The sequence below is a fragment of the Pavona decussata genome, unplaced genomic scaffold (assembly GCF_977016875.1).
Source record: "Pavona decussata unplaced genomic scaffold, jaPavDecu1.1 SCAFFOLD_4, whole genome shotgun sequence".
NCBI classification, from domain to species: Eukaryota; Metazoa; Cnidaria; class Anthozoa; order Scleractinia; family Agariciidae; genus Pavona; species Pavona decussata.
The window spans coordinates 1,523,314-1,549,020 of NW_028145428.1; the positions used below are offsets into that span (position 1 = coordinate 1,523,314).

A 25,707-nucleotide genomic window follows, 5' to 3' on the forward strand; every position below is an offset into this window, starting at 1 on the left:
AAGGAAAAACTTTGTTTTTCCGTCTGCTCCGAAGCGTGCGTGAAGCAATTTTTGACATCTTCCGATGGTTCCGCTTTGACAACTTGTTTACAGCCTTTTCTTATTGGCCTATTTGAGGTTGGACAAGACTCCCACGTATTCAGTTAATCCTCCAAGATACGTCAAGGGTCTGAACGTGCTGAACATATCCTGGCGGAATTTATCTCAGACAAATAAACGCTGGCTTCTATCTCCCTATCTTAGTATTTTACCAAACCATTGCCATCGATTCGTTTCATCGATCCTTTCTTTTGATTGGCGAGAAACAACTCCACCTGCAACTGCAAATAATCAGTCTGACATGCGCTTTACAGTAGTTAAAAAAAGGAAGCCGACCTCAGTTTACCACCGGAATTCCAAAATCGTGAAAAGCAAGCGAAAGAATCAAAAATAACACACTCACTGAACTCTGTTGAATATCGCAGATTGAAAAGACCTTATTTTCCTGTTGAATCGGTTTTCAGCGATGCCTTTGATTTTTCTGTGGGTTTTATTTCAGTCTATTCACTAAAATAACTTCCTTTCCATTCGAATTGGCATGGCATGGCCGCCGGCCGTTTTGAATTGCGTCAAATATGGCTCGAATTACACTATCTGTATGGGAATCCGATGATAGATAATTTCCATTTGAATTCATTCCTGAAATATCGAAGCTCTGTAAACTGAAGATATCTGGCCAAAGATTTTACTGAACAATCGTGTGACATCTACAGTTGTAGATGCGATAAGACGGTCATGTAATCGTTCTAAGGAGCTAAGGGTGGCTTTGTTGGGCTAACTCAAAACGGATTGTATATATTGCCCTCTTTGTGATCCCCCGAACCTGACCAAGTCCCTTTAAAAGACATTTTTTCTTCCGAAATAACGGTCGGAGGATCACAGTGATGAAATGGTGCAAATTAGGTATTTATCCTCTGACCACCACGTGCAAATTCCACGCATTGATTCGCAGGCGTTCAAACCTCCCACCATGAAAATAGGGTAAAAGTACAGGCACTTAAACGGATTAAAAGAGCTAGATTTACAAGTATGGCTCTCCCGGACCCTCAGCTCTGTTAAACTTCGGCTTCTTCATAATAAATGGACTTAGAGCGTCACTGCTCCCTTACTACTCCTGGATGGGACGCTACAAGCTAGCCCATGTATTGCAGTCTTTCCACCCAATATTTTGTTACCGTATCCCAACTATTCCGGCAATTTGCATTTGTTTACCTGGGCCCAGTTTTTCAAAGCCCGATTAAACTAAGTCTGGATTAACGTGAACTTTGATTCGACTTTAACAACTAATCAATAAAGATTCTTCAAAAAGAGGTTTGGCCCCCAGTTTGAACTTTTCCTTACCTTTACGGCTTGAAATTAGCCTTTGAACCATTTTTAACGAGCGAGATGAAAACCTTGATTAACTTTTAATCGTAGATTAGCGTTAATCAGCTTTCGAGCACCCCGGCACTGCTGTAAAGTAAAGGAACTGACAAGGATTCATGTAACACACCTGCATGCAGAGATCAAGAAACAAAGAAACCACAGACGATTGGATGGAAAGACCACCACTCCGGTATACCCACGAATGGCTTTATCGTCACCGTCAGGGTATAGTTGACCGCTGCTGGGAACTGAGACTGACAGGCATGTCAGTAGCTGCTCGACACAGACCCGATCGATGTGTTTTTTTTTTAAATTTTCCTTTTTCAAAAAAAAAAAAAAAAAAAAAAACACGTTACCTTCTAGCACCATGGCTGCTAAGGTCCTTACAGGGTTGTTTGTAGTCGGTTACAGTATTGGTTCTACTGTACAAACACACGTCACTGCCGTAGATCAATCAGTTGAAAAAGCAACAACGCGTTGTGGACTTGACAATACTATGCCAAAGATCCTTAAATTGAGAATGATGTGTTTTTCTAGAAAGTGACACAGGCGAACTCGCTTGATCAGGAGTGGAACCTAAGACCTTCATTGTCAACCAACAATGTGTAGTATACAAATTTAAATGTAACCTGTGCGATGCAGGATATGTGGGCACCTGTATGAGCGCGTAGCCACGGACACAAAAGAAAGTCGTCTTCCATTTACAAACACTACCATCTTCAACATAATGGACAGATGCCACAGCGTTTTAGAACAGTTTCACGTGCTTGCGAAATGCACCAACAAATTTGATTGCCTCATTCATGAGATGCTATTCTTACGCAAACTCAAACCAGAACTGAACGTGCAAACTGATTCAATTCGCGCTTAAGTATTTGTTTAACCATCTATTAGTGTGTTAATTTTCAGCTCTAGCCTATTTACAATAATAATAATGATGATGATGATGATGATGATGATGATGATGATGATGATGATGATAATAATAATAATAACATCCCGGGGATGTGAAGTGTAGGCTATGTGGTCATGCCCAGGAAAGTGTCCCGCACATTCTGGCCGGGTGTTCTTCACTAGCTCAGAACAAGTATTTGCTCAGACATAACATGGCTTTAAAAGTCCTGTTCTACGAGCTCCTACGTGACCAAGATCTTCTTGACGAAGTACCACCATGGTACTCGCCAGTGATGCCAAAGCCGGTGTTCAAGTCACGGAACAAGTAGAAGCGTGGTGGGATGTACCTGTGTATGCAGATCATCAGGAGGTGCGAGCCAACCGGGTCGATGCGAGGGTTGTGAATCATGAGAACAAGAAAGTCATGACCATAGAGATGAGTTGTCCATGGAGGAGAAAACCATGAAGTATGGTCCCTTAAGGTGGGACCTGAAGGAGCAATATAAAGGATATGAGGTGCACCAGTATAACATTATCATGGATGTGCTAGGCGGCTGGTCGGAAGAGACAGAGATTAGTGTGCGATCACTGGTTGGGCGGAAGACTACTCAAGTCCTAGAGAAAATGCAGAAGGCGGTTTTATCGGCGACGCTGAACACTGCAAGAACTTTCAAAGTAGTAACATGATGTTTTATTATACCAAGATTGATAGACCAGCCATGAATAGACCAGCTATGACTTTTATACATTTTTATATAAACTATGACTTTTAGATATTTTTATATAATTTATATTTTTAGACTATGCCTTTTATATATTTTTATATACTTTATATTTTTTAGATATGTATATATATTTTATTGATTTATTTACGTGATATTTTAAGTTTCGCTTGGCTCACAGGTTACGAAAATGCGAATATAACCCAAATCGGCGCGTAAAAAATTGGTTCTTTATTGACTTGAAAACGCTCTTTCAGATTTTTTTTCCTAAGTTCGCTGAAGAGTCGTCTTAATGGAGTAGTTCAAATCCTGGAAGTTTTGTTGTAAAAGTCAATGTCCGTTACGAACAGAAATTACATAGATAAATCGGAGCTTGAAAAACCTTATCACTAGAGAATGTATGAAGCACATGCAGCCATTGAAGATAAAGTTCTTGACAGGGAACACTAATATGATACGAACCATGCAGCATTGCATGCGTGTTCACGGTAGGGGAGGGGTGGGCAAACGCGTGTTTCTGGCGATGGCTTATTTGCATGCTGCCGTAATTTTCATCTAACACATTTTTAATATAAAGATAATAACCTTTTTAAAATAGAGAGACAAATAAGATAGATCACAGGGCTGGTTTAGGAGAAAATGACCATTTAGTAATTGGCAGGTCTTAGCATTAACCATGGTTAAACGTACAAAATAAGAAAAGGCCGTTAAAGAAAAGGTTTTTACTTTGAGAGCTCAAAGATAAGTTTTTTGTGACTGTGAAATGTGAAAATGTGAAATGATTAAAATGAGTAAACTCACTGAGGCAGAAAAAAGTTATCATCTTTGACGGTCTTAAAGCTAAAACCTTATAGTTTGACTGCGGTCTAGGCTTAGCATTGAGAAAAACCCGCCTTTACAACGTGCGCGCTAATGACGCGAGAAATTCTGTGCTCTAAGAATGCGCAATGCAATTCAATTCAATCACCTTATTTAAAGCGTGTCGTATATATAAGCTGTTGTCTCCCTAAAGGATCACTTAACATGGGAATAGGGCAAAATAATTCTCGCGTTTATTGCCAATGCGAAACTACTCAAAACGGTAACCAGCGACGCAGGACAATCATCACGTGTCAATTTTGCCGTTGCCGTCATGACACCTCGCGCTCCCCATTCTACGTTCGTCTCCAATCTTCTCTCGCCCCACAAACAAATAACGACTGGGTGCGAGTGGGTGACCTCAAAAGTTACCTGCGTCGTTAAGATGTATGAAAACCCAACCCAGAACCCGATTGCGGCTACACATTGTTTATTTATGCAATATTTTATTACAAGCAATTTTCAAGAATTACCCTATACAACGTGTAATCAATTGATGGTGATATCAGAACTAATAAATAGCCCTAAAATGTATTATACAACTAAACATAGTAAACTATGTAACTTGTTAATTTAAATATTCTTACGAATACCATACGAGTTGTGGCTGGAGCATTTTGGATACACCACAACACATTTAAGTTTAAGTAAAGCATCCAAAATTCACGGTATGGATTCATTAATATAATTTCAAAACTGCGCTAACTTAGGACAATTCTCACCCTTTTTTTTTTTGACTGGATGACACGCTTTAAGGGGGGACTTAACGTAAACGCCATTTTATCGCACTTTACATGGCTTTAATGGAAATATCTCGTTCACGTTTCGAGCGATCCAAAAACTCTATGTTCATCCCGTAAATCTATGTTGTGGGGTGTTTTGTGAATTTTGGGGTGATTTTTGGGTATATTTGGGAGGGGATAGTTTTTCTAGAAGGATTGGTTAATTTAAGAGAAATAAGAAATATTGAAGAATTAGTGAAGTTTTAAAATGAGAATTTGTAGCTAATAATTAATAGACGGATACCTAGTTAGTCCACTAGCGACCTGGGGTGCTCTTGCGTGGGTTTCAACTGTCTGTTAGTGTTCCAAAAATCACTTTCTTTCTTTTATCCCTTCTTAAAACCACTTCAAATTTCATTAAAATTTAGGTTAAGTCCCCCCTTAAGCGCTGACAGGATCATCATCATAAAAAAGTGGATAAAACATGTACATTACCTAGTTATAATCCTAGGTGAACAAGGAAAAAACACTGTAAAAGAAAGCATCCCCATAAAAGTAGAAGACAAAAAGAAAACATAACAAACGTGAAACATCAAAATAAGAAAACCCTTCTAACAATTTTCCAATAGAGTGTGTGCACGGCGGCCATGTTGGAGGACTAAAACAATAGAAAATATTTGCATAAAAATAGAATTTTTTTCCCAAAGGAAAATTATTGTATTGTTTCGGTCCTCCAACATGGCCGTCGTGGACACACTCTAGACACCTTTTCAATCCCAGGGAAAGATTCTATGGTCTTAAACGAATGACATCACGTGTCAGTAAAGTGTAACTACCTCAATAACTCCTAATTTGATTCAAGCATGTTAAACCCAAACCCACTTTCCAATTCAATATGTATCTAATAAAACTCCGATTTTTTGTTAAGTCGAGGCACAAGTATGTACTTATGACATAGGTCAGTGTCACGTGACTAAGTTGTTATGTGAGGCGACGAGCATGACGCTGACTTGTGCACTGGAGTTCTTCAAGATGTGTTACATGGTGTAGTGTGTTGTTAATGAAAATTTTCTTTCTCGAAGGTGTTGTGACTTGAAGAATTCAAACGTGGGGGATAGGCAGAGCGGTCACGTCCTGCATTGTTGTAGGGTGTGGTTGTGAAAATGTTTCCTTTCGGCGGTGCTGTGACTTGAAGAGTTCAGACGTGGCAGTCAGTTATTGACAAGTGGCGCTGTCGCCGTCTTACATTCCAGTGAAGGCACTCGGCCAGACTTTTGAACCAGTCCGCTATCTGATTCTCGCTATTTACACACGGCACCGGATAAATGGAAGTCGTAATTTGTATACTGCGGAGAAGAAAAAATGAAATGAGAAAATTCGAGGCGCTTCACAGGAATCTAGATAAACATCAGATACAACTGTAAAATTCCAAATGTAAGTCTTGGGCTCATATTCGTTCAAATGACTTTTCTATTGCTTATTCATTCAGTTTCGGGGAGGGATTGTTTTCCGATTTCGGAGGGGATTTGTAACTATATGGAGGAAATGTTGTTTGACAGAAGAAACAGCTTAGAACTGTGAAGTGACACCCTAAAGCACTTTTGACAGCCCATATTATCAAATGGATAGGAGGAGAGCTCAAGCTCATTATTTTATGGTATTCCATGATGGTTCCAGAGTTTCCTCATTGACACTAAATGCCCTGAGGCGGTGCTTGGGCACGACCATTACATTAACGCGTCACGTTTTCAAGTAGTGCCCATGCCCAGACACGTGAAAGGGTACCCATCCGCACACAATTTATGGATGTTTGTGGTTTACCTTTCACCCACCGCCTAACGCCCAGGTTCCCAATTAATAATGCCAAAATGATTAACACTAAAGAAACCTTTGGAATTGTGCTTTCCAAGGTAAGAGATAGTTAACACGGTGTCTGAACATGGTTTCCTCTAGTATAACACGAACACCAACTCTAAACCGGGCCTCATTACAGTCTCGCTGGACATGGAAGGGACATGAATCGACGAAGATACATGCTCCTCTTCTACGACCAGCAGTAAATAGCACCAAGAAGCACAAGATATATTTCTATAACATCGTAAAATGAAAAGAAAAATCTCTTTCAGTGGGGATGCAGTGATCACCAAATTGCTGCGATGTACCCTTGAATTCGGCTGAAGAGTTACCGTGGAGGGTTAATTCACAATTGTGGTATAACGCTATAAGCAAAGTGATTGAAGTGGGGTTGTGGATCACAACGCACGTTTCACACAATTGTTCTAGAATTTTACTTTAGTTGAATAAAGATATATTTTCTTCTGGAATATTAAATGCCCTGGGTCGTAACAGACTCCTATGCAGCCCGGTTGCTTGCCGAAACAACGACTACGTGGCTTCGTAGGCCACTGTGGGTCATAGCAGCCGCTTGGACGTAAGGCTATGTAACACAGCAGCATAACTCACTTACCTGTCACCCACGTGAAGCTCTTGACGGTTTCTACCATCAAAGGAAGTCCACGCAGAACTTCTGCTCTCTGGACTCACCACAATCTGAAAAAAATAAAAATAATAAATAAATAAATAAAGAAATAAATAACCAAAGGTTGCCACTAAATAAAATGGTTTCGAGAGCTTCTGAATCTCTTACGACGACCAATCCAATTTAATGATAATAACAATCCTTATACAGGGAGCCCACATCACGAAAGTGATATTCATTGGGGCTAACTCACTTCACAAAACCATTGCGATTTTTCATTACCACTCATAATACCTAAATGTACAAGAACAAACAATGTTCCTAACAATTCCTGCTATCCCCCTCCCCCACCCCCCCCCCCCCCCAACTAAATGCTGGGTGGAAGTCAGAAAGCTAAAAGTACACTTTTACAAGTGGGAGGGCCGAAGGGCGTTCAAAAATTACCTTTAGTTCGACTCCCGCCGGAAGAATGATGGGCCTAAATGAGAGTGAGTGTGGGCAGACTGGGGTCACTAAAATAGCGGCCACACTGGGATGAACCATCGAGGCTCCTGCAGCCACTGCATATGCTGTGCTACCAGTTGGAGTGGAGACAATTAGACCTGGGATGAAAGCAAGGAAACAAACGTCACATAACACGCTACTACACAGGCCAAGGCTTATAAGTGGATGAATATAAGGGTGCCGAAAGTACTGAGGTTAACAACAATGGAGCTTCTTTTCTCTTTTGAACTGGCAACTTGTTTTGCGCCGCACTGCATGTTTTGTAAACTTTCGTACTGTTACATGCAAGTTCCTTGTTAATCACTTCCCAACCTCCTTCCCTTTGTAACATCATGAGGATTTATCAATCTGGACAAAACTGCAAAATTCCTCGACCTTGTCATAACCCACTGGTCTGTTTTTTGCGATCAGACTGCCTGAGTTTTCCTTCTCTCTCTCTCTATAAGCCGCCCCAATGGGTATGGGTTTTGAGCCATTTTGGTCTGAAAACGGGTACAGATTTTGACCATTATGGTCTTAAATCGGGTATGGTTTTCAAGGGAACCACGAGAGCGTATAAACGTATTTTATTTTAAAAGAGAAAGAGAAGTATGCAAAATATATCATTCGAGCTGAATTTTTCGGGTGAATTTTACCAATTCTTGACTTCGTCACTGATGCGAAGCTCAATTACGCTACAAGGTCTGAAAACGGGTATGGAAAACGGCAAGTTTTGGTCTGAAATAGGGTCAGGATTTGGAGAACCGGGCGGCACACACCTACCGCAATTTCACTTAATGCGAACACGTGGAACAAGTAATTGACTAATTGACGCTAAAGCATAATACATTTGTTTCGCAATTTTTATGAACTGAAAGGTTTCAGGCTAGGAGGAAAACGATTATAATAAGTCTTGAGTTTATTTGTAATGATTAACAAGTTACTGAAATATAACCGAGAGCATTTAATCTTACCGTCTCCTTGTACGGATGTGATGTGATTGTCATTGCAATATATTTCCAAGTTTGTGAGATACGACGACGGACCACGGTCAACAACGACTTCGTTCAGAACCTGTGAAACAACATTTTTTATGCTCACTGAGACAAGGAGAAAGAAACATTAATGGTAGTGAAGCGACACGTTAACACAGAAAAGAAAACCGGGAAAACTAGAATTAAACGGGCTCCAAACTCGTGACTAATGTATTATCTGGACAAATCCTTTATTGACTGAATTGTGCCGAGCTGTTTTGTCTGTTGATTTAGTACCCGGTTTTCCTTTTCCCTTACGACTAACAACACAATTTCCTTGATTTTTTATTATTGACTTTTTTGTCGCCGTGAAAGAAGAGGACGAGTATCAGAAATCAGAAGTAACAACTAGTTCTGGAGATGCGTTACTACGGTTTTTCCAAAAGTATGTCGATGGAACAACTGCGCACCCACATTATATCTTTGCCTCTCTGAAGTACCAGAAGCGCTTGACTTAATGCCAAGATTCCTTAATGCTGTACGGCTCTCTAAACGAGTCTCTCATGCATGGAATATCACTACGAGATATGTTAACTTACCAAGTAGCGTGATTTGTTTGTTTTAGTTTTATCTTCCTTGTCATGCTTGAAAAAGTCACACTGTAGTCTACTCCTCAGCGTCAAGCCTGCACGACCTAGAAGAGGGAGATGGTTTAGTTGTCATGCGTATATCCAGTGAGTCTGTCAGAGCGGTAAAATATGGTGTATAAATGAGCAATGCCGACTTGCTATTGCTAAGGCAACTCAACCAAATGCTCTGGGGATGACCTGGGATGGCCAAGTGTACTACTATTCCTGTTCCTCTAAAATGATTACTGTTGTATTTGATATTTTACCATTACGAAGCAAGATTACTAGCTTGTGATCATCGTCTTCATTGTCGGTCACTTTTGTGTTATACGCCTTGTGCTCTCAACAGTTTAACCTCTGTCTCACGAACTAGAATTTACCTTCAAGAATGCCGGTTACTCTCTCTTGAAAATCTTGAAATCTGAAAGACGTCAAGAATCCCAGCGAACCGAGATGAAACGCCATGACAGGAGGGCAGCTAAACTGTGGAGTGAAAAAGAAGAATCAAAACTGAATAAATTTACAACTTATAGTCATAGTCGGACAGGAAGAACTTCATTTCCAAACTGAGCATATTACAATGGAGAGGCGACGTTCTTATCTGGGGTTGCCGGCTTCATTTTCTCTTTGGACTTCTCCAGTGTTAATTACCCACTGGTAAGAGTAGCTGTTAAATTACCAAAGCCAGCAAACTCCAAAAGCATGCAGAGGAAGAAGAAGGAGGAGGAAGGGGAGAAGGGGGAGGGGCGGACGCAGAGACAGAGAGGGATGAGAAGGAGAAGGTGCGCTCCTCTTTCAAAGTCAATAAAACGGGAAACGAGTGAAAAGTTAAATGGTATGGAATCTTCCGAAGTGCGTACCGAACGACTGGAAAAGAACAGTACCTCTGAAAATTTTGTGATCTATTTGATTTCCAACTAAAACACCCAAACGCTCACACAACTCTGTCAACCGCGGAAAGTTTTGGAAAGAGGTTTTGAGACTAGTCTTACTTGTCTCCAGTAGTTTGGTAACATGTTTGCCAGCTGTTCTTTTCACGATCACACGCGCCTACTTGTGTTTACAAACACAGGTTTGCCAATTTGTGGTGTTAACGCCCCTTTTTTCTCACCTGAAATAAAGAGGACGCATGCAGAAGTGTACCGTCGCCTCCCATGCACACTATGAAGTCGATTTTGTCATCTAGCTGATCACCTTGAATAAAAAATATTAAAAACATAGAAATGATCATTGTTTGTTTGTTGAAGTCATTACTCATGACATTTCAAACCGAATGTCAAAAGCTATTACAAAGACGACGCCTGGATAAGGATGGTAGTATACCAAGTAGAGAATTCGCCCTTTTACAAGTCGGAAGATCCATGATTGGTTCTTACAACAATGCCTTTTCTGCTGGTCCATTAAGGAAAACTATTTGAATATTATATACATGCATTAAAGCCATTCAATCTCACTGTAAATGAGGTTAATAGTCCAGGCGGTGCTGCTGGCTAAGATAACGACGAACAACGGCCAGTAACCTTGTTGCGGTAAGATGTTGGCTCTGTGTTGGTTGTTTAACCGCGCAGTCTTGTCCGTTAGCGAAACCCCGACTTTGAATCCAGAAAAAATCATCAAAGGAGCTGCTTATAAACGAAATGTTGAAGGTAGTTTTCACTAATTACCTTGTTTGAAAATACAAAGTTTGGACCTCACAGCTGAGAATTTTTCATCCTTCAATACCGTAGGGTCATCAACAGCTGACGCTTCCACAAAAATTACCATTTTCTTCTCCTACAACAAAAACAGATAAAAGGTATTTAACTCCCTTTCCGCAATGCTCCTTCGGGAAATAAAGCCAATGTCCAAGTTTCCAAAAAGGTGATGCCAAGCCACCGTACCTCGACCAGCCACCGCGTGAGTTCTTTAAAGCACTTTGTGACTTCAGGGTCCATGAGTTTTTTAATTACTAGTACATTGAGGGCCGGCTTGTTCCACGCTAGGTAGTGTTCTGAAGGATCTACATGGCTACTAAAAGGACAAGAAGAAAGAAAACAAAGTGAGGTGATTCGCTGAGTTCAAGGTGTTTCGGAAATAAGCTAAGCTGCCCAGCTTTAGCACAGAAATGACCGCCAGATCGATGCGCACGGACGACCACAGAAACGGAAATCACCACAACAACAAAAACAAAAACCAGGTAGCAAACAGGTAGGTCAGATAGCAAATACCAAGATCTGAAGAAGCTACACTCTTTCTGGAGTAAAAGGGTAGGTCGCCAAATTACGATGCCAATATTTCAGGGTTTCTGAATCTTTAACTTACTTCTTTTGTGTTAATTTAAAAGAGGACTACTGTTCGTGTCTATGCTGTCATGCCTAAGCTACTCGCGTGTCTAAAAAACAGTCAAATAACTGTTCAACTCGGTATCGTCAAACAGTTAAGGGCGTTAATAATTATACCACGCTGCTTATATCTGACCGCATTCACAAACACTAAGCTAAATGACTGCATGTTATGAGCATAAATAAATTGTTATATATACACAATCTCGGCGACTTATCTTTCGGTTTTGGCCAGCTTGCGGACAAAATAAGCGTTTCAGTAACACGTGTTAACAGGTTCGACTGTTTGCTCTTTGCATTGTCCTGATTCTACGGTGATCAAATGTTCTCCTGGTAGGAATTCACAAAAGAGATCCCTCTGTTTTCATAACCTAATCGTTACCAAGATATGTTTAAATTGTATTTTATTTTCTAAATAGTATGAAGTGTTCGCCTTAAATCATTTATGATCAAAAATTTTTACTTTTCCCATCTTCTTTTGTGATTTCTTTGTTTTTTATCGAGCTCATACCCTCGACACCTCTTCTGATAAGAATTCTTTAGTCGTGATATTCAAATTTCAGTATGTCGCACCGCAATTAAAGGAATCATTGTACAAGTGGTTGTTCATCCATATTGAAACATCACTATTTGCAGTTGCTGCAAATCTTGTAACTGTTCAACTTTTTGTCGACAGAAATGTGCCCCGGCCATGTGCCGGGCCATGACTTTAATATTCCTTTTCTTGCTCAGTATTTATGCATAAAGAATTAGCTGATGAAGAAGGTCCAATACTAAACACAAATATTGACATGTCACTAGGCAAAAAGAAAACAGCTTCAAGAGGTAATAGATGTGTATTGATAAGCCGCCATTTTATAAACAAACGACACTTGAAATGATGTCTTTGTGGAAAAAGCTCAAGAACAATGACGAGTACAATGCCATGTTAAATTCGTAAACCAAAAAAGATTGTCATTTAGCAAAGAATAATTATTCCGGAGGAAAAGCAGATATCGAGTCACGCCACCTATTTTTAAGCGAATAAGCAAAGGAACAAATAACTCTACTATTTTTAAACAGATTCATGGATGTTCAGGATAGAAATGGATTACAACTTTGACAAAATATAGACAAGTTCTTCCTTCATTTCTCGGAAGATTACTAATTAAAAATCGTTTACGGTTTGTTTTTCCTTTCAGAACTGAATCACTAAATAAACTATTCAACGGGTATTTTGTGTACGAGAAAATATACTTAGTTGACCCCCAGACACAGAAAGAAAGCACCTTTAATAATAACGGTTGGACAGTGAATGCACACAAATTAATGCGTGAAATTCACTTACAAAGCAGATGAATTTAGCAGTCACCCAAAACATCCTATTCGCTGAGTGATTGAACTCTCTACTTGCCTATATTAACCTGAGCGACGTCTTATAGTGTACCATATGCCATTTAAGAAAGCAAATGTCAGTTTTCCTGCGTCCCAGGTCCTTATAATTAGCTTGTTATGTACCAGTTATTGCCCCAATCGAATATATCTTAATGGAGAGAAGCGGGGACGGTAGGTTTATTTTGCAAAACGGAATGTGAGTATAAGAAAAATTAATTCAGCCGAATGAGGGAACGTACGCTGTAGTGACAAACAGTTAGGCAAGGCAAGACTGCGTGAACAAAGACAGTAAAAACCTGCAAACTTTCAACGGAACAAAGACCCGACAGTTTATGAAGAAACTATATTTAACACTCAGAACGTATTCCATTTGAAAGAAAACAAACATCAATGTATCTGGCACAGGATATAACGTGGACAGTCATTCGGAACACAATATCGGACTCTTCAGTTCAGATACGTGATCAGCGCAACGAAAAAAATGGACATTGCCATTCTAGGTGCGATTAGAAGCTTGTCATGGTTTTGGTAGAAAAAAAAAATCATTGAAGACTAACAATAGCACTTTGAGAGAACAAACAACCGAACATTAACATTCTTTCTTGGTTCAAACTCAGAGAGCCTTGTAATGTGTTTAGTTCTTCTTTCGATAACGCTTCCACTACTGTGATCACTAGAGTAGACAAGCAGGTTTAAAACAGCTTCAAAGATGAACTTTTCCTAGGAGTTAGCATGCTATGTGGACTTGAGACTACTCAATGACTAGTTCGAATCAGCCATAAGAACAGCATGGCTTTGAAGTGAACGTTTCGCAAACCCAAGACAGTATACGTAGTGCTGAGGAAGAGAACTAATTGTTAGAGATTGCCGTACCAACGTCGACACGTTCTGAATGGTCAATGAAGGTTTTTTCAGAGTGGCAGGCACCTAGAATAAACAAGAAAGCGTATGAGGAGGAAACAATTCTGCTGTTTACATTTTGCAAATTCAAGACTTCGAAGCTAACGTGTGTGACCTGACGACGGCAGAGTGACTGAAATTTTTAATTAATGATATTTATTATGAAGGTGTGTTTCAAAGTTCATCTTGTTGTTTATACATATACATTTATACGTAAAATTTCATTCTCATATAAACAATATTAATGAGGGTATTGAAGAATACTACTGAAGTGGAAGAATATTACTGAATACTACTGAAGCATACTACATGTACTGAAGTGAAAGACAATCAGCCCCACTCTCTCCAAGGACTGACCAGTTTTTCAGATTGATGGTATCTCATCGGCTTTAAACTCTTCTCCACGTGACTGATTTTAGCGATGAGCTAGGCTATAATGCTCATGAATTATTAAGTTAAAAAAAAACGTGATGAGCTAAGCACTTCAAGAGATTGTTGTATCTTGATGTTAAGAAACAAGCCTGGCAAAGCTTGTAAATTATAGCCACGGTCCTCTTTTATTAGTCTCCTCTGACGCGAGAGTGCTCGTGCCTCTCATTAACACCCTCTTTGCACGGGAAGCCTTTCTTCGGGGTCTACCCTTTGATCAAACAAATTCTCCAGCAATCTGCAATAAATTGAATTGCTTGTTCTTTCTGTGTGTCTCAAAGTAAATTTGGGCCGGAAGGATGCGGTTAACATTTTGCAAGTAAATCATACTTACATTGAAAAAAACTTCTTCCACTTTTGCGAAATTCAGTTACGCCCTTTCTACACCTCTCACAAATCTTTCCACCACGTGAACTTGCGGTCTTGAAACAGGCCGTGAAAGTGTCTCTATTTAACGTATCCCAACGTCAATCGTTTTGTCGTTTGATATTAATCTTTTGCCACAAACAACACACTTATAATCCGCTAAATCTACCGAAATTACGAGGCACACGAGAAGAATCTCAATTCGAATTTCCCGCGCCATCTTAACGCCCCCAATCACGCAATCACCGTTTAGCGGATACACGTGTGATCATGTAAATTTCCCTCCTGCTACCACATACAGAGAACAACATTAAACAATGATAAACAAAGAAATCGCATAACAGGTTTAACGAACAAAATTTAAATTGACCGGGCACGATTTACACTGCTAATGGCACGGAACATACCGAAAACATAAGGGACCAAAATGCCCGTCTGCATGTGAAATAAATTTGGAGGCTCTTAAAAACATCAAAGAAATTCCTAGCTGAAACATGTAAATTTGTCCGGATCATTCAATCAATGAGCATGATCTCTGGATACGAATTTTTTATAAAAAGATTGTGTCAGTGAAGTCGTAGATTGTGTAACTGTTGAGATTCGCTTTGAAATAAATAGTGCTATTTACCATTGTGGACACATCTCTTGTAAGATCCTAAAATTCGGCTCTCGTAAGGCAAACTCAATATGTCCACTCGGCTTCATGCAAGAATGACCACATCTCCATTTGCAGCCGGAATGCGCGTGTCTCTTCCAGCACCTTCTACCTGGACGTGTCTTGTGCGAACGAGGCATCAGACAGCAGCAAAGATGCGACGAAGATGTTGTCATCGGTGCGAATTCCCCGTTACCAATATCAACAGGTCAGCTTATCCGTTACAGCTGACAAATACAGTCTATAACAAGCGTGTTTAAGCCAAACACTTGGATGACGAACAACACAGACGAGCACGCACTTCCTTTGTCGCTTTTAGGAGGGCTTGCGCGCCAATGATTTTGACAGAAGAAGCTGAAAGATGACGTAATGAATTAAGGCGGCTTTCCACTTTGTTAAAGTAGTCTCAACTTCGAACGAATAGCTGGTAAAATTGACTATTGTTTATGCCGCAGCCACGCACAGCAGAAACCGAATATATTAGTCTCAAGTATATATTGTTGAATTGTTCTAATAAAAAATTTGAATGCTTAATCAAGTATGAAGCATACTGCAGGCCAAAAAGGAAATTTACTGCGGGAGTGAGATTTCACCAGTATTTTTTCTGTCACCATTTTACTGTGTGTTTGAGGTGCTCCACGCTAGTCTGGATAAACTTACAATCTGACTATATGTAGACTCATTATTACTGCATGTAAATGAAAGATGGCGTTTGTGGTTGACTAAAAGCACGAGCGCTCGACGAGGAAAATCACCACAATATGATATATATTCAAATGATATCAATCCAATCTAAGCTGAAACGGACAGAAGCTTAAGTGGCAAACTCAATCAACGTTAATTTCTTAGTCGACTCGAGCTACAAGCTGTTAAGGTCCCTTTCCTCTGACGCAAGATTTGGTTCTACGTACACTGTATGACGCAAATAGCATGTTTGGTTTGTTCTTAAACCAAAGCAGATATCATTTTGTACCCCAAAAGTGTAACGACCGCAAATATCATTAATGACGTTTATGAAATTTTATTTGTTCATGGCACTCACGATTTAACAAAAGATCCTTACAAAAACATTACCAACAAGTTGACTTTTTATAAGACAAGTATCCAAGTAAACGCGTTTTCGTTCGGTTGACCGACTTCATTGTCGGCGCTAAAAGGAAAAAACCGACCGCAATATATTTCATAAATACTTTTATTTATAGAAATCAGAAAACTTTTATACAGAAGGAATCTAGTCTTTTGCGCATGCTTAGAAATCAGCTGGAGCCTGAGCCGACACATCACCTGACAATTTCTGCAGGAAGCAGCGCTCTTTTAGGATAAAAACAAGCACTGATTAAGAATCATACGCACCCATTTGTAACAATAAAAAACATAACATAAATATAAACTTGACTGTCAAGCTGTGCATCTTCTTTATCATGATGTACTGCGATTTCGCGTAGATAGCATTCTGCTCATGCGCTTAGGAAAAGGGTATAACTGGTTTGACAAGTCACGAATCATCACCAAACCATGAAACGCGGTGAGTCTGTGAGCGAGTGAATATTCCAGATAGTCGAGGCTGCGCGCGAGAAAACGAAGGAGCCAAACATGTTCGACGAGAATGGAGCAAGAAAATCAGTAGCAGCCAGCAGTTTACTCGAATGAGAACAAGAACCCACTCGGCGCTTGATTAGCTCTAAGATCTAGAATGCGACTGTTAGCAGCCTATACGTCACAAGAAATGATGAAGTACAAAATACAAATACAATAAACTGCGAAAATACAAAACACAAACTGCAATATGTCTTTGACGAACAGGTTGCCTTCATTCTAAATTGATAGCTAACCGCCATTTTCAGGACTGATAAAAGCAACTCATGGCCTGGAGAAGGAGAGTTAAACTGTTGGCAACATTGCCTTAGAAGCTAAATAGACTTTAGTCTCGGAAAATCCCGTTGAAAGACGCATTGGAGTTTTTCTATTGTTTTTACGAGAATATGCATAAAAGAGTAAAAGTTTCAGAAAACTATGTTTCAAAGTAAGCAATCTGGTGCACAAAACAAGTTTCGCCAATGAAAATTGGTCGTTCATTTGAAAACGTAGCAACGGAGTTGTCCCCAGATTCTCTTTTCACTAACCTTCAGCAGCGGAATGTTGGTTTGAAATTTCCACATCATTCATGAATCATCATCCAAACAAACCTTACTTTCACCATATTTTGCTCGTAAAATTAATCCAGTACCTAAGGAATTATTAATGGTACAAAATATGAAAATTTGCTTTGCTCACCACTGACACATCACTTCATTGTAATCCTGTCCAAAAAATGCTTATTGACCGGAAGGCCGCCGATACAAACACCTGTTTCTTCCTCGCGTGCTAAAACTGAGATGACATTCTTTAAACAGAAGTTAAGGCCATGGCAGTTGCTTAGCGAATAACGACGCCACAACAAAAATAATTGTTGAACAGCTGTAACGTTATCTATGAAAAAGTTCAGCGGAAAACTCTTCAGCGATAGCGATTGTGGTTTTGACGGCTGCTGTGGTCTCTGTGGTTTACCCTTACTATTAAAATTTAATATTTTTCAGCTGGTTAGAAGATAAAAAACAAAACATAAAGGTAGAAAATGTCGCCGCCAAAAAACAGAACACAAGTTTTTCTTTGCATCGAAGGATATTTTGAATTATATACTGTAAGTACATCAGTGGAAGGGACATTTGTAAGTCCTTGTTGAGGTCCATTGCCGAGCAACGACAACAACAGGAACAACACCAATAACAGATTGAATATACTATATACTCATAACAATATTACGCGGTGGCCGCACATCTTACAACGAAGACACTGTAGCCGTTTAATTAAACATCGGAATCCCTTGTAAAACATAATTTCAGCCTAAACATACTCAATTTTACATATTAAAAATTGCTGTAATCATCCAAAAAATGTTGAAATTGAATGGGAACGTGCAAGCTACTTGCTTGAATCAAAGTACTCTCCTCAACCAATTGCTCTGATCGATTCCTGATCACTTGGCTATCAGCTTATACCGTATTCAGCTTTGAACTTTCTCAAGTGTGTGGTGAAATAAATACTTTTTTCTACTAAAATGTTTCTCCTGATTATGATCAGTCGTCGCATTCTAGGCATTCTCGATCCCGTCGTAAATGGGTCATGTTTTAGGCTGCTGCTCAATTCCTTTATTGCGACATAAATGCAACGAAAACTCTCTTATCGTGAATCCACCACGACAAGGAAACTAAATTTATGCAAACAAAATAAACCTAAGCAACCAATCCTTTTCGCCACGGTGGACTTTTACCATTCTTTCCGTTTGAATCAAGCAAGCAAACAAACAAACAAACATACAAAGCAACAAAAACCCACAACAAAAACAAAACAACAACAACAACAATAACGAACAAAGCACGCCTTGTGCACGCTACCCTAAGATTTCACTATGTCCAATTCACATGATACGGTAGCATGAAATGTGGGAAGTTTCCTAATATTTTTGTTTCCTACAAGACTTGTAGCGATGAAATAATAAGATGGAACGTCAGCGAAGACGCAGACAATCTTGTTCCAAAGAAGGATAAGGCAATACGAAAACTACACATGCACATGCAAGACACTGACACAAAAATTAATATCGATCAAGATCATACAAGCCTAGTACTCATATTGATACATGCAGCTGCATTTACCTTACAGTGTTCCGGCGTCTGTTGGTTATTTGCTTCTTGTACATGGATAACAAAATGTATTCTAAGAATTTTCACGGCTGGAGGCACGGCGGTTTAATGCCCTCCTAGTCGTTTCATTCAACGAATAATTTGTTATCTCGAGTGAAACCGCATTGCTACTGAATCAAGGCGGCTAACGAGCACTCAGGTGCAGTGTATTTCAAGATACAGTTCAGAATTTTTTAAGGGGCATCAACAAATCGTCATTAGGCGTCCAGCAAACGCACAGGGAGAATCTACATTGTCGGTGTACATGACGAAAAACTCGGAACAGCAATAACACTAGTAATGGTAAAGCACTTCAATAAAACTTATGAAGCAATATAAAAGCAAAAAATTAGTAATTGTACAGTGAAAAGCGTGCTAGCCTAAAAGCTTTTTCTAACGATACGAGTATGCGGTTTCATTTTGCACTAAAAATAGTTTTGGTTATCGCTTCCTTCTTTTTGTCGCAACAATTTTCAACCAAAGAATCGTTTACCCCGCTTTCCACAACTATTTTTTCAAATTAAGTCAAACTTCGACCGTTTAACGTTGTATCATGTAGTAGCAGAGTATTCATGAAGAAGGTAAGTGTGTCACTTACGTTCAACAATTATAAAATAAGCTTATCCGACTGGTGTCGCTAAATCAGGTAAGAATCATAGAGTGTAACCGGATAGGATCAACCAACAGACAGTGAGAGAAAAAAAAAATAACAATAATAATAACATGTAATGTATAACATGTCACGAGCCTTGACATGACCTTCCGCACACCTGTTAGTAACCACTGAGCTTTTGGGAAACTCGTGGCGAGCTACGCCATTTACGAGGTTCATATGTGACACATGTCAGTCCTATGTACGGTAGGATCAGCAAACCATAAGCTCGGTTGATGAATGGTTCATTTCACCATGGACATGAGACTAAAAAAACAAACAAACAAACAAACAAAGAAAAAAAAACAAAAACAAAACAAACAGCAACACTAACAAACAAACAAAACAAAACAAAACAAAAAGAAAAAACAACCTCAACAACCAACCAACCAACCAAACAAATCCCAGTCTCCTGTAGACTGGTTGTGTGCTCTGATGCCAAGGAGTCTGGGAAAGTCGTGGCGAGCTATATGTAGGCCATTTACAGTAGTACTGAAGATCATCATATGCGGTAGTAAAATATGTAACCTTTAAAAGGACGGTCTCCTTTTGCAACTGCGCATATGTTCTGCGCATCTCAAGATGGTAAGAGAAACTCTCATTTCTTAAGGACGGTGACTACTAATTCAAAGCGAGGTTTATGACTATCCCGGAAAAGAGGATCTTAGCAAGGGTTATTGAAATTCAAAAAGAAAATTTGGTGCAACCGGACATTTTACAGAGATAATTAAGCATCAGTTTGGGAAGAAATACCGTACTGTACATGTATTTTAAAGATCCTTAGTTATCGTTTAGTTCTTTCTTAAAAATGCGTGGCTATCCTCAAGATTCCTTTTTGGATTTCAATAAATTTGAAATGTTAGAAATTATTTCTAACATTTACATGTGGGTTTTGATTCAACTAAATTAAACTCAATTTCTAACACAGCTTATACATGCACATGAGTAAAGGAAACTTGCCTTGGAGTTTCAGTTCCAAGACATGAACTCATAAAATCAGTGCCTTAAAATATTGTATCACTTCTGACCTAATTTAAGAGAATAAGATATAGAAAAAAAGTGGAATTGTAACTTGGTGGTGAAGCAATACCACCTCAGAAAGTTTCTGAAACTTTCTAAGTAATTAATTATATTACGGGCTGTATAAGGCTTAAGCACTTCGTCATAATACTGTTGTACAGTTTTCTTTATTGTAGCAGGTTTAAGCCTTGGTAAATTTTGTTTTTATGCATTATTATTATGTACATAATATTATTATATGTTTGTAAGTGAAGAAATAGATTTTAATATTTTTCAGACATTATGTTGCAACTGAATGTGACACCATGACAATCAAACATGTCTGGAAAATTAAAAAAGTCATTTTGTTTTTGAAGATTTCAACATTGTTGCTGTTGTCTTGACTATAAGCAAGATGCTAATAGTCACTATTGGTACTTAAAGGGTCAAGATATTCTATAACAAATTGCAGGTGCAGTATCAATCTACAGCTATATGCATAAACTGTTGAACAATAGATTAGTTCCCTTCCTCACACCTGTGGGTACTTTGCACAAAAACGCAACATTCCAAAATTCTATCTAATTTCACTTACTAATATTTCTAATTGATCTGAAACAAGCTTATTGTAAGTTGTTAACTGACAATTTCACAACATGGGCAGTAATTGAAATGTACATGTAGCTCTGTCAAAATGACTTACCACTGGGTGAAAAATGTGCAAATATAACAGCTACACGTAGGACACTCTGGAAAACAACAGCTCAGAAGGGTGAAATATGGTCTGTGTCTCTTATCTCACTCAGGGCAACTACACTGTTGCTACTGACTGAATGAAATCTACACTGTAACAACCTGACTAAAAATGTAAATTACTGTAACTGTCTAATTAAAGACTACTAACAGTAACAAACCAATCACTTTTTAATTTGATCTTGAGTTCATAACTAACCAATCATATTGACAACTAGGAGGAATCAAAGATGACCTCCACTTACAATGTAGTTTATTGAAACATGCATGCATTGTTTGCAGTAGCAAGGTTATATAAGGACCTGCATTGTGTAACATCTGAGTCTACAAGGAATACAGAAATAGGACAAACACTTATACACCATAATTATGCACCACAAACTATATCATACACAACACTGACATAAAGAAGAGAGATGATGACATTATTGCCCATTCTGAAGTTCAAAAAGAGACTGGGACCTAGCTTACACAATGTTCAAATTGCGTCTGAAGTCTGGTTATGTTTCGATGCATAGTAACTAGGCTGTGACCAGTTTCAGATCTTGCCCCAAATTCCACACAAATGTCTCTAATTCTGTGATTGCATCCCCCAAATCCATAGCCTCTGATTTTTCTGATTTTTGAAGGTTGCAAATTTCTATTTTCTAAAGACAGAGCTGACCTCAAACTTGGTAAACTGACAAAGTTTAATACGATCTTTCTTGTGATGGACTCCAATTTCTGGTCACCAGTCACCACTTGAAATCCGGAATGGGCAATTACTGATACTCCTGGATTCCAAACAATTCTCTAACCTGGAATGAGTCTCATCTTCCCACAAGTGTCCTTTTCTTCCAAAATTTGGCATTGGTTGAGGTGGATTCAATGATCGTGTCCTTGGTCTCATCCCTCCAGATCTGAAAAGAAAAAGGAAGTTGTAGTGTTGTGATAGTAAAAGTACCATAAAACTCTGAATACACCCCTTCCCCCACATACCAGCCTCCTCAACTCTCAGATCTAATGGTAAAATCTTACTACAAATAAGTCCCACCCCCAACACTCAAATGTATATCCATAGACCATTAGGATTAGTGTTTCTGAATTAAGCTGTTTCAGTTTCAAACTCAACCATAATACATCCCTTAACCCAAAAATAAGTACCTGATAAAAGTCCTTTGTGTGAATACACCGTTTTTATGGCTAAACAACAAATGGGCACTCTGTCAGTGCATGTGGCTACCATAAGGGAAATTTAAAGCTAACACAGACCATTTTATGAAAAACAAACTCTTTACTTCTGGCAAACTAAAACTGTATGTAAATTTAGCCTACATTGTATACAGGTATTTCAACCTTCAAGTCAGTAGCCGTATGCACAATTTGCAAGCCTTTTCAGTGCTCGACACTAACTTTTTTGGATACTAGGCAGTGGGCTAGTAAGCACAGTAAATCACTAGCCCACAAGGACAAGCCACTAGTCCAAAACAAGGCCAAAAAAAATACACCTACAAAAGGCTAGAGAATTAGGAACCATTAACCTTCAGTTCTGGTGTCCTGCCTCTCCCCATTTGTCCAGTTACACTTTAAGAAACTGTAATACAGCATATATCAAATGAAATAAAAAGGAATAACACTCACTCTGATGTCATTATTTTATTCTCTCATATTAACAGTAAATATGAACATTCAAGATACTAGCCTGCCAGAACAATTTTATCAATTCAATGACTTAAGCAATCAATGCCCCTGTGACAAAAGTCGAGTTCGGATTTGCTAATCTTTCAGCGCTTTTGTTTGAGTCCACACAAGTTGCACAGTACATTTTTCTTCAATAAATCGCAGCCATGGATATGTTTTCTTCCAGCTCAGTTGAAAATTTCTTGAGCATTGATCGCACTTCTTTTTTTCTTCATGCTGCATGACGTAGTCCTACAATGCTGTGATGTTGAAAGAGTATTTTTGGCAGGATTTAAGGTAGTAGGACTGAGGTAAATTAAAATAAAATATGCACACATACACACAAAAAAGATAATGGGAAACACAATCATAAAACTTAGGCACAAAGACAAGAAATGTTGACCTTCTCGCAAAATTGAAGCAAAGAAAACCAAGGCCAGAGTTGGTTAATACCAGCGCTATTCCTCAGAAATGCTGCAATTATTCTGACATCCTGACTCATGATCCTATGTTACCAGTTTCAGTAAAAATAAAGAAAATTTGAGCATAGAGAAATTTTTTCTCATATTCTCAGCTTTGCTAATATTACCTTCTAAAGCCTCTGGAAAGCTCTTGGATATATGCAGCCCTTGTGATTGGTTGTATTAATTAAGTTACAAACTTGACAAATATTTGGTAAGTGTGAAGTAGCTTTCCTATGCAACACCAGTGATAGTAAATTCTTAGCACGGTATGAGCTAAATTGGCCCTTTGAGAACAGAAACACTAAGAGTGGTTTCTAATTGAGCACTCAATATGGCAAGTGACAATGACAAATTGCTTGGGGATTGTGGTGTTAAATAGCAGAAATATAAAGGCTGTGACACACTAATGGACGGTAACTTATAACAACTATTCTTCTGTGGAAAATCAGTCCAGCTGTACACAAAAGCCCAGATCATAGAGAGCTTTCAACTTAATTTTATTGCCCTCCATATTGAAAGAATGAGACTTGTACCAGTACTTTAAAAACGGGTTTCTTGGGAAAGATGACTGGTCACTGGCACTCTCTGGACTTTCATAGGTTTTAAATATTATTCATCATACGGTGCAGGTTCAAAAAAAATGTCAAGCTACAACATAATTTATTTCATGTATTTTTGAGCCCACAATTCAAATGAGATTTGTCACCTTAGATGTTAGATGTGAAAATTATCACCTTGATATCAATTTTCTAAAAGTTCAACTTCAGTTCATCTAGTCATTCCTGAGTAAAATTTGGACAACTTTATGTTAGTCAGTCCTACATGTACAGTACTTCATGAATTTCAAGCAAGACCTGTGTATATTATGTAATCAAAGTTTAAACTGGTTGGAAATTTCACTGGTTTATTTGTTACAGGTGGTCCAATACCCACACAAACAATGCACTGAATTACTTAATCAGTTATCATCAAGTATCCCGTTGGCAAGTATCGACCAATGGTAATACACGATGCTTGAATAACAAAAAAGAAATCAATACTGATTGTTTCTTTTGCATGAAATACACCAGTGTACTTGTTCAATCTGAGCAATCAAGAAATTTGTCAACCTTTATAAAACTGTTCATGGAATAGTTAACAGTGCACATCGTACCCAGACTAAACTTAAAGATCATACTGCTGTATGAGTTACCTGCATCATTGAAGTGACTGTTGCAGGCGCAATATTATATGCAGCGTCTGGCCCTCCGATTCGATCGGACGGTTTTGGTTAAAAAAACGACGGTGCGTTTTGCTATAAAGCTTTGTATCAGTTGACCAGTTTCTAAGTAAACACTCAGGGAATGTGCCATCGCATGAAGCACGAATGAAGTGCCCAATATAATAAACTGAAATAAACTTAAGCTCAATATATTAGTCATGTGCACAGAACAATTGTATTATTTTTGTTTTTTCACTTGTAGAAGGACAAGCAAGGACAATCCGCAAAGAGACTTACCCAGATCTCAAGTAGCCGTTTGCGTTGCACACCAACCATGATCTAGGCTTTGTCAAATCCCCCGGCTTTTTGCTTGATTCGCAAGGAGTACTCCTCTCCATTTCATAAACATGTTATTCTCGAGATTCTCCGAAATGATACAAGCCGGGGATAGACTGGGTACTGACGTTGAAACGAGGCTCGATATTTCACAGGTTACCCAACGTTCTGCACAGTGCTAGTAAATACAACTCTCATTAACCGAGTACTGTACGTTACGGATCGAGTTTTTTCCCGTTGATTTATAGCCCAAGTGCGAAAAAATCAATAAATCAACGGGGAAAACGGGCATCCTTAACTTACAGTACGGACCGAGAAAATGAGGTTAGTAAGATATTTATTATATCTCTGAAGTTAATCGGGCGCGCTGGAAAGGAAACTAGTTGATGCTTAGCGGGCCGTACAGTGAAATACGGCCCGCAAAATTGACCAATCACACCGTACTAACTGAGATATAATAATAATAATAATAATAATAATAATAATAATAATAATAATAATAATAATAATAATAATAATAATAATAATAATAATAATAATAACAATAATAATAAATTAATAGTCCATTGTAGATCTGCCGGTTAGTGGTTTTCTTTTTTTGCCTACCATTTAAGCTCGTGAGGTAAGCATGATTTTAAAGGCGGCAGGAAGACAAACTCGGGCCAAGCTCACGTCATCAGAGAGTGAGGAATAATTAACAATTATTCACCG

General features: G+C 38.8%; 1 protein-coding gene and 1 pseudogene across 2 annotated transcripts; one reads left to right on the forward strand and one right to left on the reverse strand.

Moving 5' to 3' along the window:
• Positions 1-1,997: 1,997 nt before the first annotated feature.
• Positions 1,998-3,234, forward strand: LOC146489704 (uncharacterized; annotated as a pseudogene).
• A 1,057-nt stretch (positions 3,235-4,291) lies between these two features.
• LOC146489705 (NAD kinase-like) lies at positions 4,292-25,086 on the reverse strand. Of its 2 annotated transcripts, XM_085104022.1 has the most exons (11): positions 24,958-25,086; positions 22,134-22,235; positions 11,046-11,175; positions 10,830-10,938; positions 10,277-10,359; positions 9,546-9,648; positions 9,136-9,230; positions 8,537-8,636; positions 7,524-7,681; positions 7,068-7,150; positions 4,292-5,946 (listed from the first exon to the last, which is right to left on the reverse strand). In XM_085104022.1, exons 1-11 carry the CDS (start codon positions 25,056-25,058, stop codon positions 5,799-5,801), a joined length of 1,212 nt encoding a protein of 403 aa, XP_084960148.1. In that variant the 5' UTR covers positions 25,059-25,086; the 3' UTR covers positions 4,292-5,798. The 2 variants fall into 2 exon arrangements, with proteins under 2 accessions (XP_084960148.1, XP_084960156.1); XM_085104030.1 differs by lacking the exons at positions 22,134-22,235; positions 24,958-25,086 and adding an exon at positions 15,184-15,723.
• Between the last annotated feature and the right edge of the window lie 621 nt (positions 25,087-25,707).

Coding starts and splice junctions, on each gene's coding strand:
- LOC146489705 (XM_085104022.1), bottom strand. CDS start 25,058: ATGGAGAGGAGTACTCCTTGCGAATCAAGCAAAAAGCCGGGGGATTTG. Junction 22,236..24,957: donor AACGGCTACTTGAGATCTGG/GTAAGTCTCTTT, acceptor TTTTCTTTTCAG/ATCTGGAGGGATGAGACCAA. Junction 9,231..9,545: donor AGTAACCGGCATTCTTGAAG/GTAAATTCTAGT, acceptor TCCCTCTTCTAG/GTCGTGCAGGCTTGACGCTG.